Source organism: Bombus pascuorum, chromosome 7 (assembly GCF_905332965.1).
Source record: "Bombus pascuorum chromosome 7, iyBomPasc1.1, whole genome shotgun sequence".
Taxonomy (NCBI): domain Eukaryota; kingdom Metazoa; phylum Arthropoda; class Insecta; order Hymenoptera; family Apidae; genus Bombus; species Bombus pascuorum.
Window position 1 is genome coordinate 16583332 of NC_083494.1, and position 27383 is coordinate 16610714.

Genomic DNA, 27383 nt, shown 5'->3' on the forward strand with positions numbered 1-27383 from the left:
TTCTTCGGCAAACACGAATTTCATAGTTTCTCGTCGCTGGTTACAATCCGAATAGATTAACGTCGAAAGTGACTTTTTTAACCCCAAGAGAAATAACTCTGTTAACATATTCGTTAATTTTTAGGAGTGGCAGATAGAAGGATATTAAAACGGTAGAATTGCCTTGGTGGAATGGTACGAGAAAATGGGAAATTCTATTCATTGGTGGGTGCTGATGCTGATGAAAGTTGGGCTGGTAGACGGCAGGATTAAAGAACATTTCATAGACGTTCGATAGCTTAGAATATTCGGGCGATAAAGGGGGTGTTTTATGCGGTAACGCGTAAAACAGCGGCGAGCTGGAACCCCTTACGAGAGAAACGACGGCTTAATGGCAACCAGTGGTCTCATAATCGTCCGACCCGAATTTTAATCCCGTCAGGGTATATTTTTTCCCCCCATTTCGTCGCTGCTCTTCTCCTTTTCTTCGAAACCAGCATCCGCCTGCTAAAGACTGATTAGATCTCCACTTTTCCATGAAACGGTGGAAAATTCGTTTTCGAACGTAAAACTAATCACGGGAAGCACGAATTTCCGTCTTTTTATTTTCTTTTTTTTTTTTTTTTTAAGGAGGGGGGACCGTACTTTCGAAAAACGTTGGAGATTAAAAATTCTCTTTCACCAATTTCATACTTCAGAAGTGTATCTTTTATGAACTTTAATACAGTGAGTTCTAATTAGTCTTCGAAGAGTCGAAAGAGAAGCTAAAGTTCGAAAGAAAAAGTCTCTTTCGACTGGATTTATAGCGGAGATTGGTCGGTAAAAGAGCGTTGTTTAAGGCGTTCGTCATCCACGTTTCACATATACTAACGTAGTATCTTTACTGCGATTAGTTTATTTACAATAAATGGATTAAACAGATGTTGATCAAACAGGAGAAGATGGCTGTTTAACGCGAGCTAATCACGATAACGTATTATAATTAAGACAACTAGATAGTTAATTTGTAACTCTCGACAACGCTAGCTACACTCTCTCGACGACTCAATTCGCACTCTCTGACTTCTTAACCCCTTAACCCCTATAACCACGAGCGAGACTCGTGGTAAGGGATTTGTGCCATAAACGGAACCCGTGAGTCTGACTCGTGATAATTTACAAATTGCTAACGATTCGTTATCCACTTTGAAATAATAAATTGTTTTTGTTAACTGATCAATTGATCGTGATTACGCCCTTAAAAATACTATTCGTCCTCAAACCTTGTTTATTATTTCACAATTCCTTTTGTAGTCGTAAGAAGTTTACATTTTGCGCCAGTTCGAGCAGACGGCTGAACAGACGAATGGCTCGCGCGATCAGCAGATAGCGTGCAAGCCAAGGGGTTAACTGACACTGACTGTTAATTCGTTTTCGTCCCTTAGCAACCCCTTGTCTTTTGTCTTAGCCTCACCACGCACGTGTTTCGCAACCGCTTGTTTATAATTCGCCCGACACCCCCCAGATCCCTCGTCCACGATACTACGCTATTAATATATGTCGGAGATGAAAGGACATCGGGGCCTTTCTTTTGCAATGTTTGGGAAGGTCCCCGATACTCTAGTCCAGACTTTTTATTATAGCCGTACTTGAACAATAAAAGTGAGAAATAGCTGTTTATGAGTTAAGTCAATTATGTTTGCTCGAGATTTATGATAGTGGTCTTGGGCTCGAAGCGACATAATGGGTCACTGAACGTAGCCACGGTCACGGGAGGGACGTGTACCTAACAGAGGTATGAAGTAATTAAATAGCTCTCCTTAACAACAAAGATTGACCCGAGGGATACAGGGAGGTACGTAGAAGAGTATATAAGGGCAGTGTTTTTTCGTCCAATCGCAGGGAGACGCGATCGCGTTGAAGCACGTCAACGGGAGTCGTAAATTCCTGTTACGATTATAACAATCGACACCACGAACAGATCGATCCCCTTATTTCTTGTAGGATCATAGGGGTGTTTGTTGTGTAATAAAACTGTAATCAACAGTTTTATAAGATTTATATTTTCAACAATTTATTACACTTATTATTGCGCCGTGTCGGAAGATATATTTGATAATTGTATACTTGCTAGTAGCGTCGTATAAGCAAAAAGTACATTTTTTTTTCTTTTTTATAGTTTATTTTTGGTTTTTACGATTTGTCCTGAAGGACATTTGGTAAAGTGTTGTATCTCATTGGTAATAAAAAAAATAAAATAAAATAAATATAGCATGTGGGTGGCTACCCCCAGCGGGGTGCCAGCTTTGTGTTTTTTAAGTTATATCTTTTATGCAAAAAGTACATTAAGTTAATGTCGCGTAGACCGTAGCGAGGCCTAAGTTTGCAGCAACGGTAGATGACTGCGTGGAGATCGAAGGAACAATAGATTTGACTGATCTGAATGTGTAGCGATAGTAGATGACTGCGCTGAGATGGAAAGAACAGTAGATGACTGCTCCAAGGATAAGACCGTTGATTCGACTACACGAAGATTGGAAGAACAGTAGTAGACCCGCCTCGTACTATTAAGGAGGAAAGCTCGGTGTGGGTGTGCCTTTTTGAACTAATTATATTATTATAGCCAACGTTAATAAATAAAAATACGAGGAGAAAGTCTCCTGCAGATGCTCGGTGTCCTTGTTAATGGGAAAACCTGCTATTTCGCTGGACAAACATCCGCCTTCTCCGTAATTTGTAGGAGCGTGCAATAAACATAAGGACTGTTTTAAGGACCATCCATAAACCGAGAATACTCATATGAATAGAGATTAAGCTAGAAAGATTCGGTTTATGGTGGTTCCTTAGGTTTATTGCGGGTCAGTGTAACGATGTGTAGGTCTCGGCGGCTAGACTACCTCACGCGACGTAACAGACAGTTCCACTTGGACTGCCTCTGGATCCATTAAGTTCGACCAGTCCGGTGAACACGTACGTCGAGTTCCTAAGCGCGATCGTCATCCCGCTGACCGTGTACTCGCCATCGAACCTAAACTCATCGTCGTCGACATCTTAATTATTCACTCACCGATATCACTTGTTAACCTTTGTAATACATTCGCTTCAATGAACATCATCCGGTATGCAACAAAGATGGCCAACTCGCACGAAGATTCATTCGTGATGGGTCTTGTTGCTAGTTGTCCATAGTTGCCTTATACCAGATGATGTTTGTTTATGGAAATGCATTACAAAAGTTAACAAGTGACATCGATGATCGAGTGCTCGAGATGCCTATGACGATGAATTTAGGTTCGATAACGAATACACGATCAACGGGATGACGATCGCGATTAGGAACTCGACGAACGTGTTCACTGGGCTGGTCGAACTTGTCGGATTGCACCTCAGTCCAAGTGGAACTGCCCTTATATACTCCTCTCCGTATTCCTCGGGTCAATCCCTGTTTTTAAGGAGAGTTATTTAATTACTTTACACCTCTGTTAGGTACACGTCCCTCCCGTGACCGTGGCTACGTTCACTGTGTCACGGATCGAGTTCTGCTTGCCATGTGTTGCGCCAAATGCGCTGGTCCTTGCGAGATTCCTTTTACCAATTACGGAGAAAGCGGGTGTCTATCGAAATAGCAGGCTTTTCCCATGAACAAGGATGCCCGTGAGCCACATCTGCTTCTCTTTGTCTTCGTAGTTTTATTTATTAACCAATGGGCATCGCGGATCGTTAGCCTCGCTTTTCTACCGAAAAGTGTGAACGACGAATCCGCACACCCACACCGAGCTTTCCTCCTTGATGGTACGAGACGGGTCTGCGACAGTTCTTGTAATCTTTTTGTAGAAAAAGACTTGACTGTGTTACCAATAAAGGCAGTCATTTTACTGAATTAATTGGTTATCGTTTAAAATTACGCGACAAGTGACCCGTTATGCTACTTCGAGCCCAAGCCCACTGTCATAAATCTCGGACAATCATAATTGAATTAACTCATAAACTGCTATTTCTCAGTTTTATTGTTCAAGTACGGCTATAATAAAAAGTCTGGACTAAAGTATCGGGGACTTTCCCAAACATTCGGAAAGAAAGGCACCGGTGTCCTTTCATCTCCGACATATATTATGAAATATTGTGAACATGTATCACGAAATGGTACGGTAAGGATAACGTATCTGTACATGATTCGTGACACTAGGTGTGATTCCTTACGCGGAAACAAAGATTTGAAAGGAAGACTAGAATTGTAGAATAAAACTTTTCCGTGCCAAGCTTTGTTTTTCATTTGTATAGATGGAACAGAAGCACGTTTGTAAATACAAACGTGTGTAGGAGTATATTTGTCCATGGTGAAAAAGTCGCTTCACGATAAACGTACGCATGCTCGAAAAAGATTTCCAAGTGTTTGTTTTCGAAAATAAAGCCTTGCATGAAAAAAGTGCATCGTGAAATTTAAATTTCGCTTGAAGTAAAAAGTCTCCTCTTCGCTTGTACCGCGTACATTTTCTACTTTACAACTATAGTAGCACTGTGATAAAAATTAATGTCAAAAGTTAACGGAAAAATGTAGAAAAATCTGAATTCTGTCATTCTGGCGAGTTTAACGAATTTAATAGTGAAATATATCGCGATAACTTGATCACGATTCGATCTAAGTAGAAGTAAAAATAAATTTTCATAAGCCCAAAAATAATAATCGAGATCCTGTCGTCTTATCAGATTTGTCGGATTTGACAGCTCTAATAATAAATATTGAACGAATTACAAAATGTTTGCATAAATAGCGCGAAACGTAGATGTCTAACGTTTCGCGATTCCCCATTTGTCTGGTCCGAATGAAAATTTTTCGTGGTTTTCTCGCCACGGCAAATTAACATCGGAATTCCTTCGTTTCTTGACAGAAGTAGAATACCAAGTGGCAAGCGCAATTCCCACTGAGAGAGCAGCAAAGTTAATTTAATTCGTAGTGTTAATTTTCGTAGCCATCGTTTTCCGCCAAACGCGGAAATGAATATTTGACGATCGAGAATATTCGTAAAAGCCGGAACAAAAAGATGAAACACCTTTCGTACAAGCGTACATTACACTTTTTTAAAGTTAAATACACGAAAAAGAAAAAGAGAGGGAGAGAGATCGCATGGGCTAACCACTGACGAGTTGGCATTCGTCCATTTGAAGATCGAATCAACCCTTATGAAATCTATCTATTTTCGCGAGTAGATAAAAATCGATGTAATTTTTTAAAATTGAAATAAAACCATCGGGGAAATTCAATCTTCCAACCTGTCAGTCTTCCACAAACAAGGGGGGTGGCTCTCGCCATTTCGAAACGGAAAAACGAATATTACTTCCCCTCAGTACCGTTTCGAACTTCCGAACAAACTATACGCCAGCTTACAACGGTTCCACTAACTGAACAAATACATTTTAATCCTTTGCAGCGTGCCGTGTAACGTAGAAGCTACATACTCGCGTGTCTGTATTTTTTAAAAATCTTTTATTTACTTTAACACCGCGCTACTATATTTTATTACGACACCTCCGCGTGCCAAGCTTGCCGTTAAGTGATTCCATAAGCAATATCGCGTTTACATATGCGCGTAATTTCGAAAATGACGTACGCAAACTGCAGTTCACTTGTTTTTTTTTTTTTTGGCCAATAGTATATTATACGTTGCTTTATTTATTTATTTATTTTTTTAGAACGATGTTTCGCCTTTCTGGCAAACTTTTAATTTTCCCAAAATTTCTTCGAACAAAGGTCGTTAAGATTCTAGCAATCGATCGTTTCTCCATTGTATTAATCCTCGGCCATCCTTTGTATCAATTCGATAACGTTACGTTTAATGAAAATAGGACAGCCCTCCACGCCACTTTGTTATTTGTCAACAAAGCGAGAGAACGTTATTTCATTTTTTTTTTTATTTGTAACGAAAGAATTTGCGCAACTTTTACCATTTTATTCCACTGATCCTTTCACCAGGCCGACATCCAGGGCAATTTATTTACCAAACAACACATTAGATTAAAAACATACCGTCCGTGGTATTTTATTATAAAATATCCTCTGGAAACACTTCTAGTAGCTCGCTGTATTCCATGCAGTGCATGATGCGACAACTCGATCTTGGAAAAACGACCATCTAAATTATCAACCCCCGTTGTGCCAGGCCGAAATATAAAGAAAGACAGTAATTAATTAAAGCGTGTTTTGCGGGCAGGCAAAAATTTCCTATTACGAAGGTATAGTCATCGGCCCTGCGGACTCCTTTCGAAAGCCGCAACGAATAGGTGTGCAGCGAAAATGTCGCCACGCCATAAACATGCGGCTAGTCAGCGTCGGATTTTTTATCAACTCCAGTAAATCCGAGGGAAACCGCGTTCGCCGATCCCGTCGCCATTTACCTCGGGCGAATTCCCGCCGCGGGGACAAGCCTACGCGCGAATAAATCGCGAGGTGTCGCGAAATTTCGCGTAACCGGCCGTCGGTGCGCCGTTACGGAGTCGTAATGTTGCTCGTAAACCGCGCCAAAAGCCAACGTGCGGTTGGCGAGGCTGACATCGAGTGGCCCTCGCAATCGATATCGCAAGGAGGCGTTTGTACGGTCCGTTGAGCTCGACTCGTCTTCCTCGTCGTAGAAATGCTCTCCTGGCTCGATTCTGCGACGAAACAATGCGACGAGCTGACCATCACCCTTTGTCTTCCGGTCGATTGATCGATGCTCGCGCGGTCATTCTTCGATGTTCGTTTTTTTTCTTTCTTTGTCTCTCTCTCTCTCTCTCTCTTTTTTTTTGTTGCGTCGAGTTTTTTCCATGCCGTGGCACAGGTTGCTCGTGCATGGACAGGTAGAGTCATAAATCCTCGATTGTCAGAGCCGATTCATAGGCATCGAAGATGCAGGACTGGTCGTGACAAAAGACTAGTCACAGAGTAGGAACTTGAAACTTTTCCTCGTGCGTTGTTGGATGACGGATGGAGCGGTGACGTAGCATCGTGGGACGGATTAATCGTTTGACAGCGTAATCGAAGGACGAAGAATCCCGAACGAACGACGCGGGAAATAATTATTTCTTCGACACGAAAATTTTCAAGCGGAAGAACGATGCGCATTTTCAATATTTTCCAGGGAATAGATATCAATGTTTAAATATAAGTATTCAGAGGTGTGTGTGTGTGTGTGACAGATTGCTCGAGATTCTCTCGTACCACGTTCGTTGCGCAGTTTATCGCTGTTGAATCGTCGCATAGTTTCGAATCGAGCGATAAAACAAAAGATCGAACGATGGCGATGGAACGGCGATGATTCCTTCGTTGATATCAATTGAACGTAAAATTGGCATCGGTGTTTTCCTAAAAGGAGAAATAGATCAAAGAAAGCAGAGTTGTTCTGGAATATTCCGGTAAATGGCGGTGGACAATAGGCTTCATAAATGACAATGGAAACAAAAGACATTTGTCGTCATTGTTCGGCTCTGTTGCGCACCTGCACCATCTGACTTGTCCAAACGTGACAAATCCAAATGAATAGAAATCAAATGCTGACATATTTCGACCTTCGGAATGAACATGTCTGACGGACATTCGTTTAACGTTAACTTTGTACGGCTGATTCGAAACGATGTTTAATACATCTGGTGACGTTGTATATTTTTCATTTATCTTCGAGTCCTAGCTGTGTGCAACGTTCGCGCAGATTAATTATTCGTCCGTGTCTTTTGTTTTCAACTTCTAATGGAACTGAAATTGCGCTAAACAAATGCAGTAATTACAGTACTATGCGAAAACCTTAAACCACTTACAGAACGGAAATGTTTTGTTTTTATGAACGAGTGTGAGGATCGTTTTAACGCTACAACTGGCACAGTGGACAAAATGAACAATTTGTACTTTGTTAGGGAAATTTTACGAATATAATATAACTGCATATTCTTCAAACGTTTGTCCCAGTCGTACTTGTAAAACCGCTTTTAAACGAGAACCTTCAATTCCTAAACTGAAAACGAAAAAATCCTCCTTCTATCGGAATTAGCCCCCTTCAACTCGAAGAAGAACATATCTCCACGTTTTTCACACTATTTGCATCTTTATTCCCCGTTGCAAGAGAAACAGAATCGCGATAACTAGAAGAGTTTCTAGTCTGGCTTGGACGAGAATACGTCTACGTATTTCAAAAGAAATAAAATCAAGATAACGACAACGATCTCTACTCTACAAAAAAAAAAAAAGAAAGAAAAAAAGAAAAATTGCCCCATCCACGAGAAAGCTTCAAAGATCTCGCGATACACCTAACGCATCTTCGAGGCTGTGTCCACCCTTTTCCCTATTACCGAACCTCCCCTTTCTTCCGCGTCGTACATCGACGAGCTCTGAGGAAAAAAATACAAAACCTCTGAAAAGACCTCAGAACAGAAAAGCGAGTAGCGACTGCTCGCGAGGGTTAAGCGAAAGAAACGATACACGGCTGACTACGACGATCCTGTCTGTTGCAGAAAAGCGAAAGCAACTCGACCCGGGTTGCCCTGACGAACCTGGAACTGGACGCAGCGGGCGTCTACAGTTGCGAAGTGTCCGCGGATGCTCCTTCGTTCCAGACGGCCTGCGTCCAAGGCACCATGAACATAGTTGGTAAGAGAACGTGTTTATTAACCCTCCGGTCAAAGACTCGAGCTGCTTTACTTTACGAGCCGCCATAAGCGGCACATAGAACCGAAAGGTTCGGTCGTGTGTACATATGTACACGTGCACGTGTACATAGCCGAAGCTGTGTTGGCTTGCGAGCGCACTTTCGAACTGCGAATTAATGCCAGCCACCGGCTCGGTGGACTTAAAGGCTTACGCGAATCGCTGTGGACCGAGCCGAAGATAATACTGCGGGTACACGCGGCGGAATGAACGGGAATTAGGTGTCTTAGGCGCCCAGGGAACGAAGCCACCCCGGGGTTACGTTTTGCTACTCTTCTTTTTCAACCCTCTGCCCCTCGCTTCGCCCCCTTTTCGAACTTGCTGCGCGATTGGCCACTGGCAGAATGAGTTTACCCCGTCGTTCGTAAATACGAGGAACCTGTACGAAACCATACATCGGGGGTAAAAATCCTATGCACCTTGTTTGTATCTTGTAGCGAATTTTTATGCAAATTCGTACGTTTTTCAGAGTGTAATTAAAAATGTTGAAGCCCGGTGGAAAATTATTTTGCTCACGGAGTATGATAGAAAACATTATCGTACAGTTCACTTTGAATATTTTACGTGTTGTCTTCGTACTACGTGCGTTCTGTTCGATTTTGCATCCACTTTACCCGACACGACGGGTCAGATCCGCGGACTAAGAAGACATTACCCTTTAGATCTAAGCATTAGTTTCAACTAGAATCAAACATACTAGGAACACTTATAATCCAAGTTACAGTAGTAAAAATTCTACCAAATAAAAAAAAAACAAAAATTTTGGATCCTCGGATCCTTTTGCTATAACACTGCACAAAAATCGCCAGTCCACATTTACCGACTAATTAAGAAAAACAGGTCGTTCGACGATTCCACCTTCCGCCATACCGAGATTCGCTTAAAGTTGCACGAGACCCACAGAATCTGCAGTGATTCGCTCTCTTTAGCTAACTCTTCGGTTAATGCAGTCGAACGAACGTCTAAAGTCTTCGCACCGGTTTCAAATCAGATAATAATTGTTAGAAACTGTAACGAGTTGCCAAACCATTGCTCGGATTAACTTCGTTCTTTGCGAATGCCTCGAGATTAGTACGTCGACGTTTCACTCGCTTCATTTTTCGTCTCTTCTTGTTCCTTCTTTGGACAATTTTTTTTTTTTTTTTCTAAGGATTTAGCAAGAGAATTTGGGTATAGGGGCGGAGAACGTTTGTCAACACTTGGCAGCTCGTCGAGCGACAAATTGGAGAGCGCAGAGTAACGAAGTTTCAATCGCGAAAGGGTTGAACAGGTTCCTCCCGTGTATCGTGAATGTTGCGGAATGTAAATTTAAGGAGCGTTCCTTCCCTTTCGTTTGACGATACGTTTCGTGTCGAGGCAAAAGGACGGTTTCGGTTATCATCTCGTGCCTCTGTCGAGTTGCTGGAAACGAAAACTTGTTAAATGAAGTAATTAGGAGAGTAACAAGGGGAATATGTTTAATTTGTTTCCGAACAAATATTAAACGACTCGATCGGAGTTTAACCCTCCGGTTCTCGTAACCGAGATTATTATATGATACAGGGAATTTTCATCATTTTTTATCCATACTGACGCAATATAAGTTGAAGGCTAATTTAGAAAATTTCGAACAAGCTTCGCAACTTTAATTTCCATAACGCAAAATGTAACGCGATATAAATTTGAGTAATTTTTATTCTTACAAAGATAGACAGTGCAAGATTTTCGAACAGTTTGCTTTCGTATAAACGAAAAATATTTTTCCTGTGTTTATTAAAAATTCTATATTTTCTATCGTATTTCGTTGTTGTGGAAAGCAACAAAAAAGCATAACTCGACGATAAAAAAGCGAACGAGGTAAAACAGGTGCACGCTAAAATTATAATATCGGTATTGTATCAGTATGCAATGTGCTCGCGTAATGCATATAAAAACTCAAATATCACACAAATATTATTATAGTAAGTTCTATATGAATCTATTATGTAGGATGTTAAAGCGTACGTGGTAGGAAAAAATTTCACACGTTCGTGTGATTTTAGAGTTATTTTTCAAGTTACAAACAATTTAACTTCTTATAAATTTCATACGGCGATGGAAATTCCAGATATATAACTTTTTAATTTACCCTTTTCTCGAAACCGTAATCGCAAAGTTAATCGAACGGGACAAAGAAACGGGAAAATATATTTTCTAAGAAAATAAATCGCTTCGCTAAAGGCAATCGAAATAGCAATGAAATCAATTATCCTACCGACAGTATCGTGAATTAACATATTTGTTAAGATTATTCAGTGGATGTAATTAAATAAATGCGTGAGCAAACTGCAAGGTATTGAAAGTGTATATTTTGTGACTAGTAAATTACAAAATATGTGGTACAATGTGCGCCTATCCAGATCCTCTCTCTAGCAGCGTTACCCTTAGACTAAAGGCAACTGCCTCAACCAACATCGAACGTGTACCGCTTATGGCCTTTCCTAAACGCATTCTTTTGTCTATGCGCCTTCGAAGACCTTAGGCGGTTGAGAAAACCGAAGACCAGATGTTGAGTTTTCTCAGAAGTGACGATCACTTCAACAATATTGAAATAGGTATTGACCATCTTTCACACATTTTGCGTTATGGAAATTAAAATTGAAAAGCTCGAAGTTTCTTCGAAGTCTGTACGCGTCTCGAAACAAATTTTTCCAAACTAGTCTTTAACTTTTTAATATTGCGTCAGTATGGATAAAAATGATCAAAATTTCCTGTATTATATAATAATCTCAGTTACGAGAGTTGGAAACCAGATCGTGACGTTTCACGGAATCTTAACAAATCAAGTTTCATTGTTTTAAATCGTATATTACAAAGACGATTCCTTAGATTTAAAGTAATACGTTACGACGATGATATTTCTACGAACATGAAAATAATTATCGAGAAAGAAAATGTAAGTTGCTGTGACGAATTACACGTTTCATATACGTTGCCTGGTCTAACACGACGTTAGCAGATTGATATAGTTTATGGAACAAACGAAAAGCGATATCTGTAAGAATCGGAGGGTTAGTAGAAACGAAAGGAACTTTTTATTAAACGTAGAGAAGTAAATCAGCGTTGTTAATTTCGACGTTCCATATTAGCAGAGTATTTAGAAGGCCTTTCTTAATTGTTCGCGTGGAATAGAGTCAGACAACCGGAGTTATCATTTTGATGTATTAATTTATACGCAATTGTCGTTTGTTCGAATAGAATTACGGTATAACGAGCACTTTACGAGGTCGTTAAATTTCTCGTCTGCGTTAACCGGAAAATTGTAGGCCAGGGGAACATAGACGTCTCTAAATTGCAAGCAACGTAAAAGAGAAGGAGAAAGAGAGTTGTCGTATCGGAAAATATGATTAAGACACCAATAGAGGGTAAAAGTAACGTAGAACGGATCCGTTGTAAACGCGGTACAAGGGCAGTGTGTAGGTTGATGCGAAATAAAGCTAATGAGCCGCAACGTTCTCTCCTCTGACTGAAGCTTAAGAGAGAAGAGAACGGTGCGAACTTTACGAGAAGTTTCGCGTGCGCGGACGCAAATTATTGAATTTTCATAAACCAATCTGTTTTTGATTCATTAACGAGAGATACGATGATGGTAGTTGGAAATACACGATCGACGATACGCGTTACGGTTCATAAGCATCTGAACATTTCCCTCGATTTTCAGTAACAGCATTTAAATGTAAACAAAGTACGTAAATTAATAATGAATTAACGATCGCAAATAGTACTTGGCATCGTTTAATGGAATCAAAAGACTATAAATATCAATTATTCCTTGTAAGACGGGGCAACGACATGTGCGACTACTTAATGCACACAGGTTCGCGATATTTGTGCTGGTTCTGGTAATTTAACAAGAAAGAAACATCTTTCGCATAAAAGAACATCGACGGTAGTTTCCTCACCGCGCACTAGTTTCTGAAAATCATAATTATCTTCATCGTTTCAATTATTCGTTGTAAGACCGGGCAACGACATGTGCGACTACTTAATGCACACGTGTTCGCGATATCTGAGCTGGTTCTGGTAATTTAACAAGAAAGAAACATCTTCTGGACGAAAGAGCATCGACGATAGTTTTCTCATCGATAATTAGTTTCTAAAGATCATAATTATTTTCATCGTTTCAATTATTCGTTGCAAAGCGGGGCAACGACACGTGCGACTACTTAATGCACACGTGTTCGCGATATCTGAGCTGGTTCTGGTAATTTAACAAGAAAAAAACATCTTCTGGACGAAAGAGCATCGACGGTAGTTTTCTTATCGCACATTAGTTTCTAAAGGTCATAATTATCTTCATCGTTTCAATTATTCGTTGTAAGACGGGGCAACGACATGTGCGACTACTTAATGCACACAGGTTCGCGATATCTGAGCTGGTTCTGGTAATTTAACAAGAAAGAAACATCTTTCGGACAAAAGAACATCGACGGTAGTTTTCTTATCGCACATTAGTTTCCAAAGATCATAATTATTTTCATCGTTTCAATTATTCGTTGTAAGACGGGGCAACGACATGTGCGACTACTTAATGCACACAGGTTCGCGATATTTGTGCTGGTTCTGGTAATTTAACAAAAAAGAAACATCTTTCAGACAAAAGAACATCGACGGTAGTTTCCTCACCACGCACTTGTTTCTGAAAATCATAATTATTTTCATCGTTTCAATTATTCGTTGTAAGACGGGGCAACGACATGTGCGACTACTTAATGCACACAGGTTCGCGATATCTGAGCTGGTTCTGGTAATTTAACAAGAAAGAAACATCTTTCGGACAAAAGAACATCGACGGTAGTTTTCTTATCGCACATTAATTTCTAAAGATCATAATTATCTTCATCGTGTCAATTATTCGTTGTAAGACCGGGCAACGACATGTGCGACTACTTAATGCACACAGGTTCGCGATAATTGTGCTGGTTCTGGTAATTTAACAAGAAAGAAACATCTTCTGGACAGAAGAGCATCGACGGTAGTTTTCTTATCGCACATTAGTTTCTAAAGATCATAATTATCTTCGTCGTTTCAATTATTCGTTGTAAGACCGGGCAACGACATGTGCGACTACTTAATGCACACAGGTTCGCGATATTTGAGCTGGTTCTGGTAATTTAACAAGAAAGAAACATCTTTCGGACAAAAGAGCATCGACGGTAGTTTCCTCACCGCGCACTAGTTTCTGAAAATCATAATTATCTTCATCGTTTCAATTATTCGTTGTAAGACGGGGCAACGACATGTGCGACTACTTAATGCACTCAGGTTCGCGATATTTGAAGAGCATCGACGGTAGTTTTCTCATCGTACGTTAGTTTCTAGAAATCATATGGCTTGTAATCTACGTGCCGGTTGGAGGATAAAATGATCGTGCTTCTACGTATGCAATTTTACTGGAAACCTATAAGTATCGAGATACTTTCGGGCGGTAATGTACACAGTGCGTGTCTAAATTTCATCTTGTTACGAATCATTGAATTCCTTTCTACATAAATATCCACTTTCGCGAATATTTCTACATAAATATTCAATTTCAACGTCGCTCTCCAACCAATTTGTTTTATTCATTCGTACCTGACGCGTTAACGCAAACGGGACTCGAATCGAATTAACCGTGTTTTCCACGAAACGACACCGTCGCTTCGTCCGAATTACAATTATACGAACACTGCAAAAACACCGACCGTTTTGAATTTTGTCGCCGCCTGCACGCTGTTTCCCAGTGAATCAGAGTTCGTTGTCTCTGGCGAGAAATTTTTGTCGCGATCCTTTATTTCCGGCGATCTCGTGGTTGGTTAGAAAAAGTTTCCTCGTATCATAGCGCGGTAAGTTTCGCGGAAAGGAATTTTTCGTACGAAACTCGAAACCGATATTTATATTCGGATTATTTTTATCAGAAAAGTATCGAAAAATTGGAAATTTCCGAGAAACGAGATAAGATAAAGCGCGCTGTGGAAACAAACCGGTCTTCCTTCTATTCTTTTCATTTGCTTTTACACCCACGAAATCATGCGGCGAATTTTCATGGAAAACAGACAGCGGAGGAAAAGAGACAGCGAACTATGAAATTTTCTTACGAGAGAAAAAGCTGCCGCTCCGATAGAATATATTCCTGTCCGAAACGGTTTAACGAGGATTACGAGCGAGCGCAGGGAGAACAAAATGCTTAGAATATTCCAACTCGCGACAACGATGAAATCCTACGACCGTACTCTCTCGCCAGTTTTTTTCAACTTTTAATAAGTCCCAAATTTCGAAGGAAGAACGACAATAAAAAGACCTTACGTATGCACACGGTAAGAGAAAACTTTTACATCGGAGCCGAGCATTGCTCGCTGGTCGGGGGAAGTTCGTCCGCGCTCTTCCCACGTTTCCTTCCTCGACGATCGCGAGGCTAGTGAATTCTCCCTGGCGGAATAACAAAAAAAAAAAAAAGAAAAAGGGAAAAAAGCATACAGGAGGAAAGAGAAAGGGGAAGAGGGGAAAAAAGAACTCGAGAGGCTCTCGCAAATCACGAAAACGATACGGAACAAAGAAGGGTAGGATAAGGGGGTTGAAAAAGAAGAGAGTCACGGGATCCGTATGCTTAAACGGTCCCGTTATATCCACGGATGGAAAAACGAAACACGCGAATCTCCTCAGATCCGGCTACCTATACGTATGTTCGTGTCTATAGTTATATACTGGGCGTCCTAGGATTTAACAGCTAAACTTTGTGCGATACGTATCCGTCGTTCTTACGCCGCTGTCGTGAAAAATATAAAAATTTACGATTCAACGTGAAATTATCAGACGAATTAAGCTTGCGGCGTAATCGTTACATTATCGTACTACGTTTCCCGCAAAACAAACTCGTCTCTTTAATCTACGTAATTAAGAACGAGAGAAAGATACTCGACCGTTCTTCGATGCGAAAATGAAAATTTATACGCTCGTGACTTTCGTATAAAAGGTCTGATGTGTCCCATGAATATGAACCAAGCACGCGATATTATACAAACATCTAAGCTTCTATATTAGAAAATTAATTATAATATAAAATGATCTTCTCTGTACGACCTACTCCTCTTGCGTACCACTTTTTGTTTGGTTACCCTAATAGAACGCACCGACCAAGTTTGCCCAGGTTAAATCCCCTAAGCTAACGATATAAACTGCCTGCTAGAACCATTTCCTCCGGTAACTAGAACGATAATTGAAAAATTTTGTTCTACGCCTTTATACCGCCGGTTCTTTCCTCCTAGGGTATACCTCTGTTCGTTATATTACAGTTTATCAGGCCCCTGTATAACGGTGCACGCGCGTTTACGCGCGCATCGGTGTAGAGACGAAACGAAAAGTATGAAACGCATCCCGCTTCGAAAACACTTCCGCGGAAACATTTGGCACGGTGAATTCTCTGCGAGGGGGAGGGATCGGGACGACGCTGTCTCTCTTACGAATGCATTATTCCGATATCGAAACGCGAGCCCGAATTGCCAGGCATAAAAGAAGAATTTTTCATCAGGCAGGCAGGCTGTCGGTGCGTTGGCGAGAACACACGGTCGGATCTATCGGCTCGATCTGTGCACACGTGAGTACACTGGTTGGTTGGTTGGTTGGTGCATCCGGGGATCTTGAAAAGTCCCCCTCCCCGCCACCGCCCCCGCAACCAAACCACCCGACGTCCTATCTATATACATATATTTGTTATATATATATATATATATGTACGTACGTGCACGTGTGTATATACACACACACACACGTAGGAAACGGTCGAACGTCAAAGCGGTGTTTCGAACATGCTTCGCATACTTCCGGGACCCGTGTGTACCTGACGTCTCTTGTTCCGCAGAATTACCCTCTCAAGGGCCGTCGATACACGGGTTAAGGAGGAAATACCGGATCGACGATATGCTACGTTTGAACTGCACATCCGGACGGAGTAAACCCGCGGCCAATCTCACCTGGTACATCAACGATCGACAAGTACGGTTTGCTATATGAAATCGTGAATAGCGACTACAAATTCCTAAGCTCCTATCACCGATGTCTTCCCATACCTCTCGTACCGTATTCTCTTCTCGTTCTCTGGCTCCTGTAAGACGTAACCAAGCAGCCCCCGCCCCCTGCCCCGTTTCCAGTTACAACCCCTTTCCGCCGCTACGAATGCTTCGAAACTGTGCATTACGCGGCGGATGCATTGGCTAGGAAACAGTTAGCGGAATCGCGTCTGAGATTTTAGAGTTAATTGTTATGGCGGTTGAGGAACTACGGTTGCGCAGTTTGTGATGGATTTAATCCATTAAGGGGCTGCGATCAAATTGCGGCAACGCTTCGCTCTTGCCTTCTTTTTCCATCAATTTATAATGCGCCTCTGTACCTTTGGATATCGCGGCTACAAAAGACAATCCAGAGGTATTTTTTTCCTGCAATCCATTCCGCATAGATTCTACGGTTTTTTTTTTTTTTTTTTTGCGAAATTTAACGAAACCAAGGTATTTACGATATCGCGACAACCCGACAATGTCGCTTGGTCTTCGACGCTTTCCACGATACTTGGCCTCATCGATTTGTCCGTAGACTCGTTTCCGCGGATTTTGGAAGATACTTGTTTCGAGATTATTCGATTCTAGGAAAGTTGCAGATTATAATACGCGTCTTGACGTGTTCCTCCACCGAGTTTCCCGTTATGCACCGCGATACTCGAACGCAGCGCGGTGTATCGATTGCGCTAAATCCGTGGCTCAGCTTCCCGGCTTTTATCATCCATCGAAATAGAACAGAATTGAATTAAAATGTCGAAATAGACGTACGCTGTGGAGAGAAGACAACAGGAGTTACGGTCGTTTCGATCGTTTCGTCGCGTCTTTCGCCTAGCGATACGCGCAAGACGTCGAATACGTGGTTTCCTTCTCAATTTCATTCGTTCTATCTTGATGTGAAGCGAAATTGAGTGGAGAAATTGAATTATACGGGCTTGGATCGAAATTCCTAGTACAAACGAGATCGGCCAGCTACTACTTACAATAGGATCGCCACAAAGAATTATAAAATTGCACTGCGAGCATCATTTTCGAAAATTGAATATCGAACCGAATTGAAAATTTCTCAAATACGCTTCATTACCTCTCCGCCAGATATCATTCTATGGACGATAATGAATCGAAAATGTAGAATGCAATTTTTCCATTTCAAGGTTCGTCTTCGTGACGGTTCAATTAAAAAATTTGTTAATTCTTCTCGTTGTTCTCGACTTTCGTTTTATTCCAAGCCACGCCGTCTCCACCTAATCTCGTTTCTAGTCAAAAATTTTCACTCATAACGCGTACGTGTTATTTTTTATTATTCGTCGTGTCGAATCCGGAACAGTTCGTTGATATTGCTCCGTCGTTTGTTCGGACGCGTCCCACGCTGTCTCGTGTCATCTCGAAGCTTTATATTTTTTTACGGCGAAGAACAGCTGATTATTTATTCAGCTGATCAAATTCTACACTGTCTTTAAATACACGGTCTCGTGCGTGGAATCCGTCGTCGGATCCAATTTCTAAATTGTCACGTTTTTAATGTCGTTCGTTCCTTCGCGTTTCGAACATCGATGCGTTTTATTCTTTAATTACGTCAGGTTGAAAGATCGAAGAATTATATTTTCGGCAAGTTTCTTCCAAGAGAAACGTTTCTCGTCTCATCGGGATGCGAAATATTTCGCGAAATACCGCATTTCGGACATTTTTGTCCGAGATGAATACGCATATTCCGATCGGAACGAGGCACGGAAATTTGATTTCGCGATGAAATGTTACCTAACGAAAGCTCGTCGCGTGTTTTTCTCCTGTCTATTCCTTCAATAAAATGACATATCACGGAAAAAGCAACGTTGCAACGTTATGACGAAAAATAAGGGAGAAAAATAAAAGAGAGAACAAAAAGTAATCGAAGTTTCTTGGACGTGTAATGACGGCGTTATCAAAACACGGTGCTGTCGAATCGGTTGTCTATCAATTCGGTGCTACGTGCGTGCCCGGCGATAAAATCGCATTGTTGCTCGAAATACCGATACTTTTGACGTGCACCCTCCTCTTTATCAGCAGTTTGGAGTGACGGAAAGCCGCTGCGCTTGTCTTCTGCTCTTACGCGACACCGTACACCCTTTTAAAAATCGTATTATTCCTCAAAGGAGATATTTGCGGTGCAAGTAGCGAATTTTCGAAAAATCAATTCGTAATTTTCCGTGATAATTCCACAGATTTACAACGGTATATTTTTAACAGTTTGAACGATTCTCTGGTTGTGAAATATTACGATAGAAGCCTGTCTTTCGTCCGTTACAGTACCATTCGTTTAGACTTTTGCACGAATTTTACATTTTACTCGCCAATGGTTCTAAATCGATCTGTCCTTAAACGGATTCAATGTTCATTAATATTCTTCCATTATAAAGTTTCCGTTAAAACATTGGAAATTGATGGTTGAAAGCAGATATTGCAACATAAATTTAAATTAATTTAACGCCTGATAAAATTGCAGAATAATTAACGGGCACCTCGTCGCGCACTCGATAGACAATCCCAGTCTAACGATGAATGTCATCGTGTAAGAAGCACGTCGACCAAAGTATCGCTTCAAACTTGATAGAGTTTTAGAATAATTAACGAAATACTAAGCAACCGATGTATAGACGGTATAGACAGTTTCGACTATAAAATCGGACGTTGTCGTTCAAGAGACTCATCGACGAATCGATCGTTCGAAAGATCAACCGACGAGGACGAAGATCGATGGTGCGAATATTTTTCTGAAAATTCCCTCGAAACGATCCTTAATTTTCGATACTGTGCGCAATGACGCCTTTAATAGCCATTAAATTCCAACATTTTACGCTCTCGGCGTATCAGGTTCTCAAACTATCGTCAGTCGAAAACCACAAAGGATCCGAGTAGCCCTAAACGTCGTAGAAACCTTATTATCGGAAACGCTCGAAGCGATTAGCAAATTCCTCGGTCGCAGCCAATTAATCTGGCTGAAATTTGTCCTTAAATCGATACGACGACGTTCGGATTAATTATCGGTAAGTGGAAAGCCGAACGGGAGCCAGAGAATTTTCACGAACATGACAGGCCACCTGTTTAACCTGTTCGTACAAATTGTCACACGCAGCCGCTCAAGTCGCACGTCCGCACCTACAGTCCCTTGGACACGAACGAGTCCGAGTGGCACGTTTCACAGATCGGCCTTCAGTTCCTCGTTACGCACGACCATTTCGCGGGGGGCAAGCTGAAAATACGATGCAGCGCCTCGATATACGACATTTACTGGCAGAGCACCGAGGTCAGCACCGAGGAGGACAAACCGAGGCTCATACATTACGAACCAGCGGCGACCATCGTCGGTATCAACTACCTACAGCCGCCACCAAACTTCCAGACCGGCCAGAAGAAACCCGATGGACACGTTGGAGTCAAAGGTAAAACAAATCTTTGCATTTTCATTTGGTGAACTGTCATCGGGTTGGCAACTAAGCGATTGCGGAGTTTGTCATTGGGGTGGTATCGACAAAGTCCGCAATCGCTTAGTCGCCAACCCAGTATTAACTTTCCTACAGTTTTCGGATAATTTTCCATAGAATTTTATCGTTTTTATCGTTGGAAGATTCGTTAAGTTCGAGAGACGATTGTTGTTAAGCATCAACGATCGTTATTCGTCATTTAAGAATTATTGTTATGTCAAGCCCTCGAGAAGAATTTTATTAATTAGCAATCGAATTTATAAGACAAATTTACCGCTACTTCGTTTACGTTCGCTACGATTGAGAAAATATTCGCTACGAGCGATTACACAAAGTTGTAGAAAGATTCAGTCTTCTTCGATCGTAGTCCGTGATAAGTAAAAATCTGATAAATTTTCTTCTAGAACGAAACGTTTCGTGAATCTCGATCGTTAAGTTGACGCTTCAACCTGCGAGAGGAAAAAAGAAAGTAAGATCGAAAAGCGGAAAATTCCAGAATTGCAACAGGATGAAAGAGCGTTCTCGCGAAGGGAGAAGAAGGGCTGCTTAAGTCGTATAATAGGCTTAGCGAGTTCTTAGATCTTTCGGGGTGTTTACAAGGAGGGAGGCTTCGTGAAAAGCATTCCACCCGTCGTTGATCGAACTTTTCGATAGCGATACTGTTGGGGGTTGGTTTACTGTTGCAGACTGTGGGATTGCCGTCTTCCCTTTCAAACTTTCAGTCTTCATTGGTTATTTCCAGAGAATTTATTGGGCTGAAATAACGATGTTTGATAAACGTTAAAGATTAGTATTCCGGAGAATCTAGAGCCGTTGGGATTAAAACGCGACGATAAGTTTCTGAGAGAATACCGAAATTTCCAAACTTTCCGATAAATATCTTAAAGACGAGGAAAACGGGAGATCGTGAATTTTGAGACAGAGACGATTTATTCTTCAGAAACTTGCCACTTTATCTACGACAGCCGAGTATCTTCGTTAGAAAAATCGTCGTGTTCGATATGGCTGCTCGAGATGGTGGCATTTTCATTCTAATTTAATTAAATTAACGAATATTCATTTTTCCTATTATCATCGGCAGAAACATCGCCAATCATTTTACGTGGCTGCCGCATATACGCTTCCAATATTTAATTAGCAAAACCAATTACTTAAACCGCGCAATCACCGCCGTAGGCTTATAGCGTTAACGAATTTAAACCGTGTCGCTTCTATACGAAGATTAAAAAATACGAAAAAATCCATTAAAAGAGCGCGTCATCGATCGCGCGCTAAACTGAAAAGCATTACAGGCAAGTTCGAAATTCGCAATGGCATTTCAATCGGTGGCTCGTTTACGACGACTCTGTCGAACGAAAGACGTTCGTTTTGCAGATTAGCGAGTTACGAAGCCGGTTTTGACCGATTAAATCGAGCAACTGGCATGTCCGCTATTTTTTTCCTTCCGTTTCTCCCATCGAGCCGTAAACGAACGGGCTGTGCACGACGGCCGAGCATCCGATTGTTTGTCCACATCGTGGTCCGGGATAATCTGACCGGTCGAATTATCCTGGTTAACGTCAAATAGCTCGGCACGCCATCAAATAATTCGTTTCACGCCAGCTAATCCGAGGCTGCGGCGAAGATAATTCCCGACGTATTCCAGGATTATTTGCTGCGGCTTTGGATTATTTGGCGTCAAGTGAGCCGCACTTCAGCGGCGCGCCGCGCTCCTCTCGAAAATGACAACGGCGCCACAACGACGAAACAACGACGACGAGACAACGACAGCGAAAAACAAGGATGGAAATAGATAAACGTACAGAGGAGAGAAGCGAAAGGACGCGATATAGGTTTGCTCGGTGCAGCGAAGAAGCGTTATATAATGACCCCCGTGCCAGTCGCAATTCGATCGAAATCATTCTCGTTGATGGGAAAAAACGCAGGATCGAATTCATTGACGGTGGCTTGTAAAAAACTTCGTTTTGTTATTCGAGTTAGCCGGTTTGCCTCGTTATAGAAGCGGCTCTTCTAGTTTCCATCGGTAGCGGCAGCCACCCCTCTTTCGGTTTCATCCATACTTTCTGTGTATTCGTTTCTCCGCTGGATCGTGGCAAAGCAAGTTACCTGATAAACGAAATATTTGCTCGTTAGATCGCGTATCGATTCCACCGATCATATCCATTCGTCTTTTTCCCTGGATGGAGCCGTTGGATAGTCAGATTTGCGGACGAATTAACCGCGCGCCCATTGCGCGTAATTGCGACGATAAATAAACGTTAATATATAATATATAGGAGCGAAGCCGCCGAGTGTTTGTAACAAAGTGTAACTATAATACGATATAATAGTGAACGGGACGATTATTAACGATAATTAATGGCAGCATATGGCATCCACGGTGGCCGTGTTACTTTATTTAGCCTGCGGTCGGTGTTTGCGCGATTTACGTATAGTTAGGAACGCGTTCAGCTTTAAATTTACTAAATTAACCATCGGGCACAAACGAGCATTGTAAAAGGTGGTAATACTACCGATTAACCGGCGTCGTAATTAAGCGTCGTTTATGCGGATAGAATTGGTGATAAAGGGGGGGGGGCGAGGAGGGGATGACAGACGAGAGCAGGAGAAAAGAGACAGAGTCGCGTTACGGTCACGGTTCGCTCGCGGTTCGTTCAAATGTTATTCGAGGCCTTGAAGCGTGACTGCAGCGATCCAGGTTAGTTAATTCACTCGCAGAGCATTGAATAATATTTGATCGAAACCCGTGACTGGATCGGGACTGCCAGTGTAAATCAAGTCACCATGGTTAGGGGTTAATTAGTGGGTCGAGAAAGTCCAGCCTAGCGATCGAGCGTCGACAGGCCAAAAATCGTTTCTCTTCTATCTATGTTATTTATCGTTTTGCCATCGCGTACAACCGTCCAGACAGAGACAGAGAGAGAGAAATTTTTGTTCATTCGCAGTAGCGCGTAGGAAATCCGTCATCCATCATCGTTCGAAAGCCTCGATCGAAATTCTATGACCTACATCCGGAGGCGGCTGTTAAAGCATAAGCGTACCCTCAATTTCATTTTTTTTTCTTTCTACAGGCGTTATTATGCTCGGAAGCGCCGTTTTATTACTTTCAATTCCCGGTGCTCAGCACCTACATCGCTGACTACACAGCGATGTATTAGCACGTAGAATGGCGCGTATTAATTCGGAAAGTTTCGCGCCTCGACGCAACGGGATCCCTCCCCGTAGTCGCTCCCCTTCTCCTCGCTTTGTTCTCTCGGAAAAAGAAAGAGCTGCCCTATGGAGAACGTCGATCGGTAATTCGATCCATTAGCGACGATTCCAACCCGAACAATGTTCGGAAACGTCGATCACGAGCGTCCATAAATTCCATTCGTTTGACGATCTAAGAAATTCGTAGCTTTCGCTTCCAGCAAATAATTTGCTTTCGTCGCGTTCTCCGATTACTCTGTTCATTTTCGAAACGATCGGAAAAACGTTCCGTTCCAACGATCGTTCGTTGCGGAGAAGCATTTGTCGGTTCAAAGTACAGCGTTACTGTATCGCGGAAACACTCGCGGATAGTGTCACGAATCAACTTTCCTTTTTGCCATGTGGTACGCCAGATGTGACGGTCCTTGCGAGATTCCCCGTAGTCCGGACGCCAAGACCTATCTATTGTTCTAATAACTCGCAGCAGGCCTAAGAAGACGACATAAACCGAATCTGTTCAGTTTCAGTTTTCTTCACTTAAACATTTTCGGTTTATGTTTGTTGCACTCGACTCTTACCTAATACGGAGAAAGCGGGTGTCTGGCAAGATAAGACTTTTCCCATAAACAAGGATGCCCACGAGCCATATCTAGCTCTCCTTGTCTTTACTACCTAATTCATTTACCAATGGGCATCGCGGATCGTTACCCTCACTTTTCCACCAAAAAGTGTGGACAACGAATCCGCGTTCTGAGTTCAAAAGGGAACACCCACACCGAGCTTTCTTCTTTGATGGTAAGAGACCGTTCAAACAGTTCCATTCTCAATTCCAATTCAGTCACAATATTAACCTTTGTAATAAAACTCTAAAAAATAAATAAAAGTCTAAAAAATAAAGACTATACTAAAATCAACAGTTGTGTAATTATTCAGAAATTACGCGACAATAGCACGGTCGAATACGCGATTTAGCCTGTTACCGTTGTTGGTCATCACTGCTCCGAGGCAAAAATTCATAATATTCTCTGTTCAAACATGGTCGAAAACGTAATCTCAGCCTGGTCGAAACTCCACTTAACCCGCTTCGTACGTCTAAAAGCCAAAATGGAAGCGGTGGGTATAAATTCATTTATTCATCCATGGCGTTCCGGGCGAGCGATCGCCGCGAGCACGCGACGAATCCAACGAACGCAGAACTTTGAGTGCAGCAGCCTGTGTATTCTCTGTTTTCAGTTCTCGGCTCGTCCAGGTCGGAGATGCGGCTGCCGTCGGCGCGGCTGGTCCTGGGACTGCTCGCGTTCCTTTTGATCGCCATTCGTTAACCGTACCGCATTCAACTACGCGCGCTTTGGAGCTGTTTATATAAATCGACGTGCTTGTAAGAAAGTCCAGGCCGCTTTGTGTCGCGCGATGGTCGTCCTCCGGCGACGCGCGTGCCGCGTCACACCCTTTTCTGGACCACAGTGTGAGGGAGAAAGGAAGAGGAACTCGGCCGAAGATCGAACGAAAACGAGACGAAACGAGTTATTAGGAAGTTTCGATGCTGGATAAGTCGGTTGGCGCGAGCTGACAAAATTGGAGGAGCAGCGAGAAAGCCAAAGCAGAGGAGGCAATGGACAGAGGAAATTCGCCGGTGAATCGCGGAGAACTTGGATACAGCTGTATCGCGGCATCTTAATTTTCTCTATGACGATGGCGATCGACGAACCAACTTCTCGCGAAAAGAGGTACATCCGTGATCGGCCGAACATCGGAGAAGAAACGGGCAACGTCCGACGAAATATTTTATTATTATTAGACACTATGTATTTGCTTTCTCTTTGGCAGAAATCGCGTGTTCGCAATGTGTAGTACACCATTTACGGTGGCATCGTTTCCAAGACGAAAATGACAGTTTTCTTTTTCATACTTTTATAAAGCCCGACAAAGGACTAAACTCGTAGCGTGGATGTATATATATATACATGTATATTCTATATAATATATATATGTGTGTGTGTATAATCTGTCTCTATATCCGTCTCTCACTGCCATTATTCATTGCCTCTAATTCTCTTCTTCTTTTAACTCTGTCTTTCCATCCGTGCGTCGATTTTAATTTTGAAAAATAGAAAAGAAAAGAAAAACAAAGCGGTTCTATCACATCACGCGATTCACCTAAACGAACAAGAAGAATGAAACGAAATATGGAAGCGCGTAAGAAACAGCAAGCGAGTAGATGTACCTGATGAATCGGATTTTCGACGAGTCACTTTGCGTTGCTACTGTTATCGTGTCTAATATTCTTGTAATCGAGGACGATGAACGAAACCGAAGAAAAAGGACGGTGCTGTCGCGCCACAACGTTCTTCCCGCGCGAATTGTTCGCCGTCGTGAAAAGCTGTCGTGCGGGGAAAATAGGCGGCAACGGAGAAAACAAAAGGGCAGGACGAAAGAGGAGAAAAAATAAAAAAAAAGAGAGGCAAACAAACGTGGAGGAGAAGAACATCGGTGAAAGAGAAGTTTATCTGTTTACGGTTGGAAAGGAGAAAAAACTTTGGTCGTTTGTTATCCCCACGCTTTTCTCTTCTATTCGCGTGCACACCGTGTAATTCCATCGGCAGAAGGTTATTATGTATTCGGTTTATTAAATTAATAGCCATTTACCGTTCGATTTAATGCGTTTCCCTCCGATACATTTGTCAACCGCGTGTGACACGCCTTCGTACGTAACGAACAACAAAAGCGATTTACACAGTCACGTTCTGTTTACAATGAATATCGAGCTTACTGTTCTCCCCCGTTTGCTTCCGGTTTGGAACGTTGTTTCCTGTTGCTCACGCCGGTGCATCGTTCGCCTCGAATCGGTACGCGCACAAATTCCACGTCTTGCGACTCGCGTCGCTCGAACCATTATCTATTTGTTTCTTTGTTTGTCGTTTTTCGCAATAACGGACGAACGCGTGACGATCGAACAAGAAAGAATTAGAGAAAAAGGACGAAAAACGGAAAAGAAATGAAAGAATGGAAAGATGCGATACGAAGAATATCGTATATATATGTATATGTATATGTATATTATGTATTAACGAGCGATGTGTGCTAGTATTAGTTACGAATTCTCGACTAAGGATCGCAACGACTGAATAATACTCTACATGATTTTCTAATTGTAATAAGTATTTTTGAAACCGTCATCGTTTCTACGTAGCTAACGCGAGCGAGCGTTCGATAGGGAACGTGTTTCATTCGAAGAATTAGCCAAAGAGAACAAATAAAAACGAATAGACGAGGACGAAGAAACGAGAAAGAGAGAAAGAAAAAACGCATGAGAGCGGTGTAATTGATATTTTCGGACGAGATATTATGCGTCTAATAGAAAGAAGAAAGAGTAAAATAAATGTAAAGTGTCAGAGAGAGCGAGAGAGAGAGAGAGCGAGCGAACGAGAGAGAGAGAGAGAGAGAGAGAGATATCTCGCGTGCACGCAGCATAGTTTCACGATTCTTTGTGTAATAGAGACGATGTTAGCGGAATTTTTGCCAATTTTTTGGTATCGATGCTCGTTATGTTCCTCAGCTTGTCACGATACGAAAGAATATTTATGATAATAATAACGATATGACCACAACATCGTATTTCATTTCATTTCATTCAAAAGCTCGCCGTCATTTTCTTTCTTCCTCGCTATTACTTTTCATTTTACCATCCATCGTCTTTAATTCGTATCATTACGAAACACCATGTAAGAAGAACATGAAAAAGGATATCGAGATACAGAGTAATATAGTACTCCTTTGAAAGATATAAATCCTACTGCCTTTCGCTGTTTGACTTTTCGCAGGAGATCGGTCGTCTCTTTAAAAATCGCAGCTAGGGGACACCTTGTGCGACGGGGTGGGAAGGGGAGGGGGTGGGTTAAAAAGGAAAAGTAGCTTACTCAGAGTCTCTCAATACCACTTAACCTCCTTTTTTAAATCCCTGTTTTATTCGCCACGATATAACGTAATTCCTAATGGCCGTTCATGAAAATTCAGCATAAAACGGACCAAATATTCCAGCGCACGAATTATCCACGGCTT

At 41.9% G+C, this 27383-nt stretch overlaps 1 protein-coding gene across 1 annotated transcript in view; it reads left to right on the top strand.

Annotated features, from left to right (window-relative positions):
* LOC132908665 (cell adhesion molecule 3-like) overlaps positions 1 to 26932 on the top strand; it is a 43856-nt gene extending 16924 nt beyond the window's left edge. The window contains exons 3-6 of the mRNA XM_060962877.1: positions 8437 to 8572; positions 16485 to 16618; positions 19787 to 20093; positions 24558 to 26932. Of these exons, the coding sequence (XP_060818860.1) occupies positions 8437 to 8572; positions 16485 to 16618; positions 19787 to 20093; positions 24558 to 24646 (666 nt within the window). The 3' untranslated portion in view covers positions 24647 to 26932. The remainder of the gene's footprint in view (positions 1 to 8436; positions 8573 to 16484; positions 16619 to 19786; positions 20094 to 24557) is intronic.
* Positions 26933 to 27383: the final 451 nt, after the last annotated feature.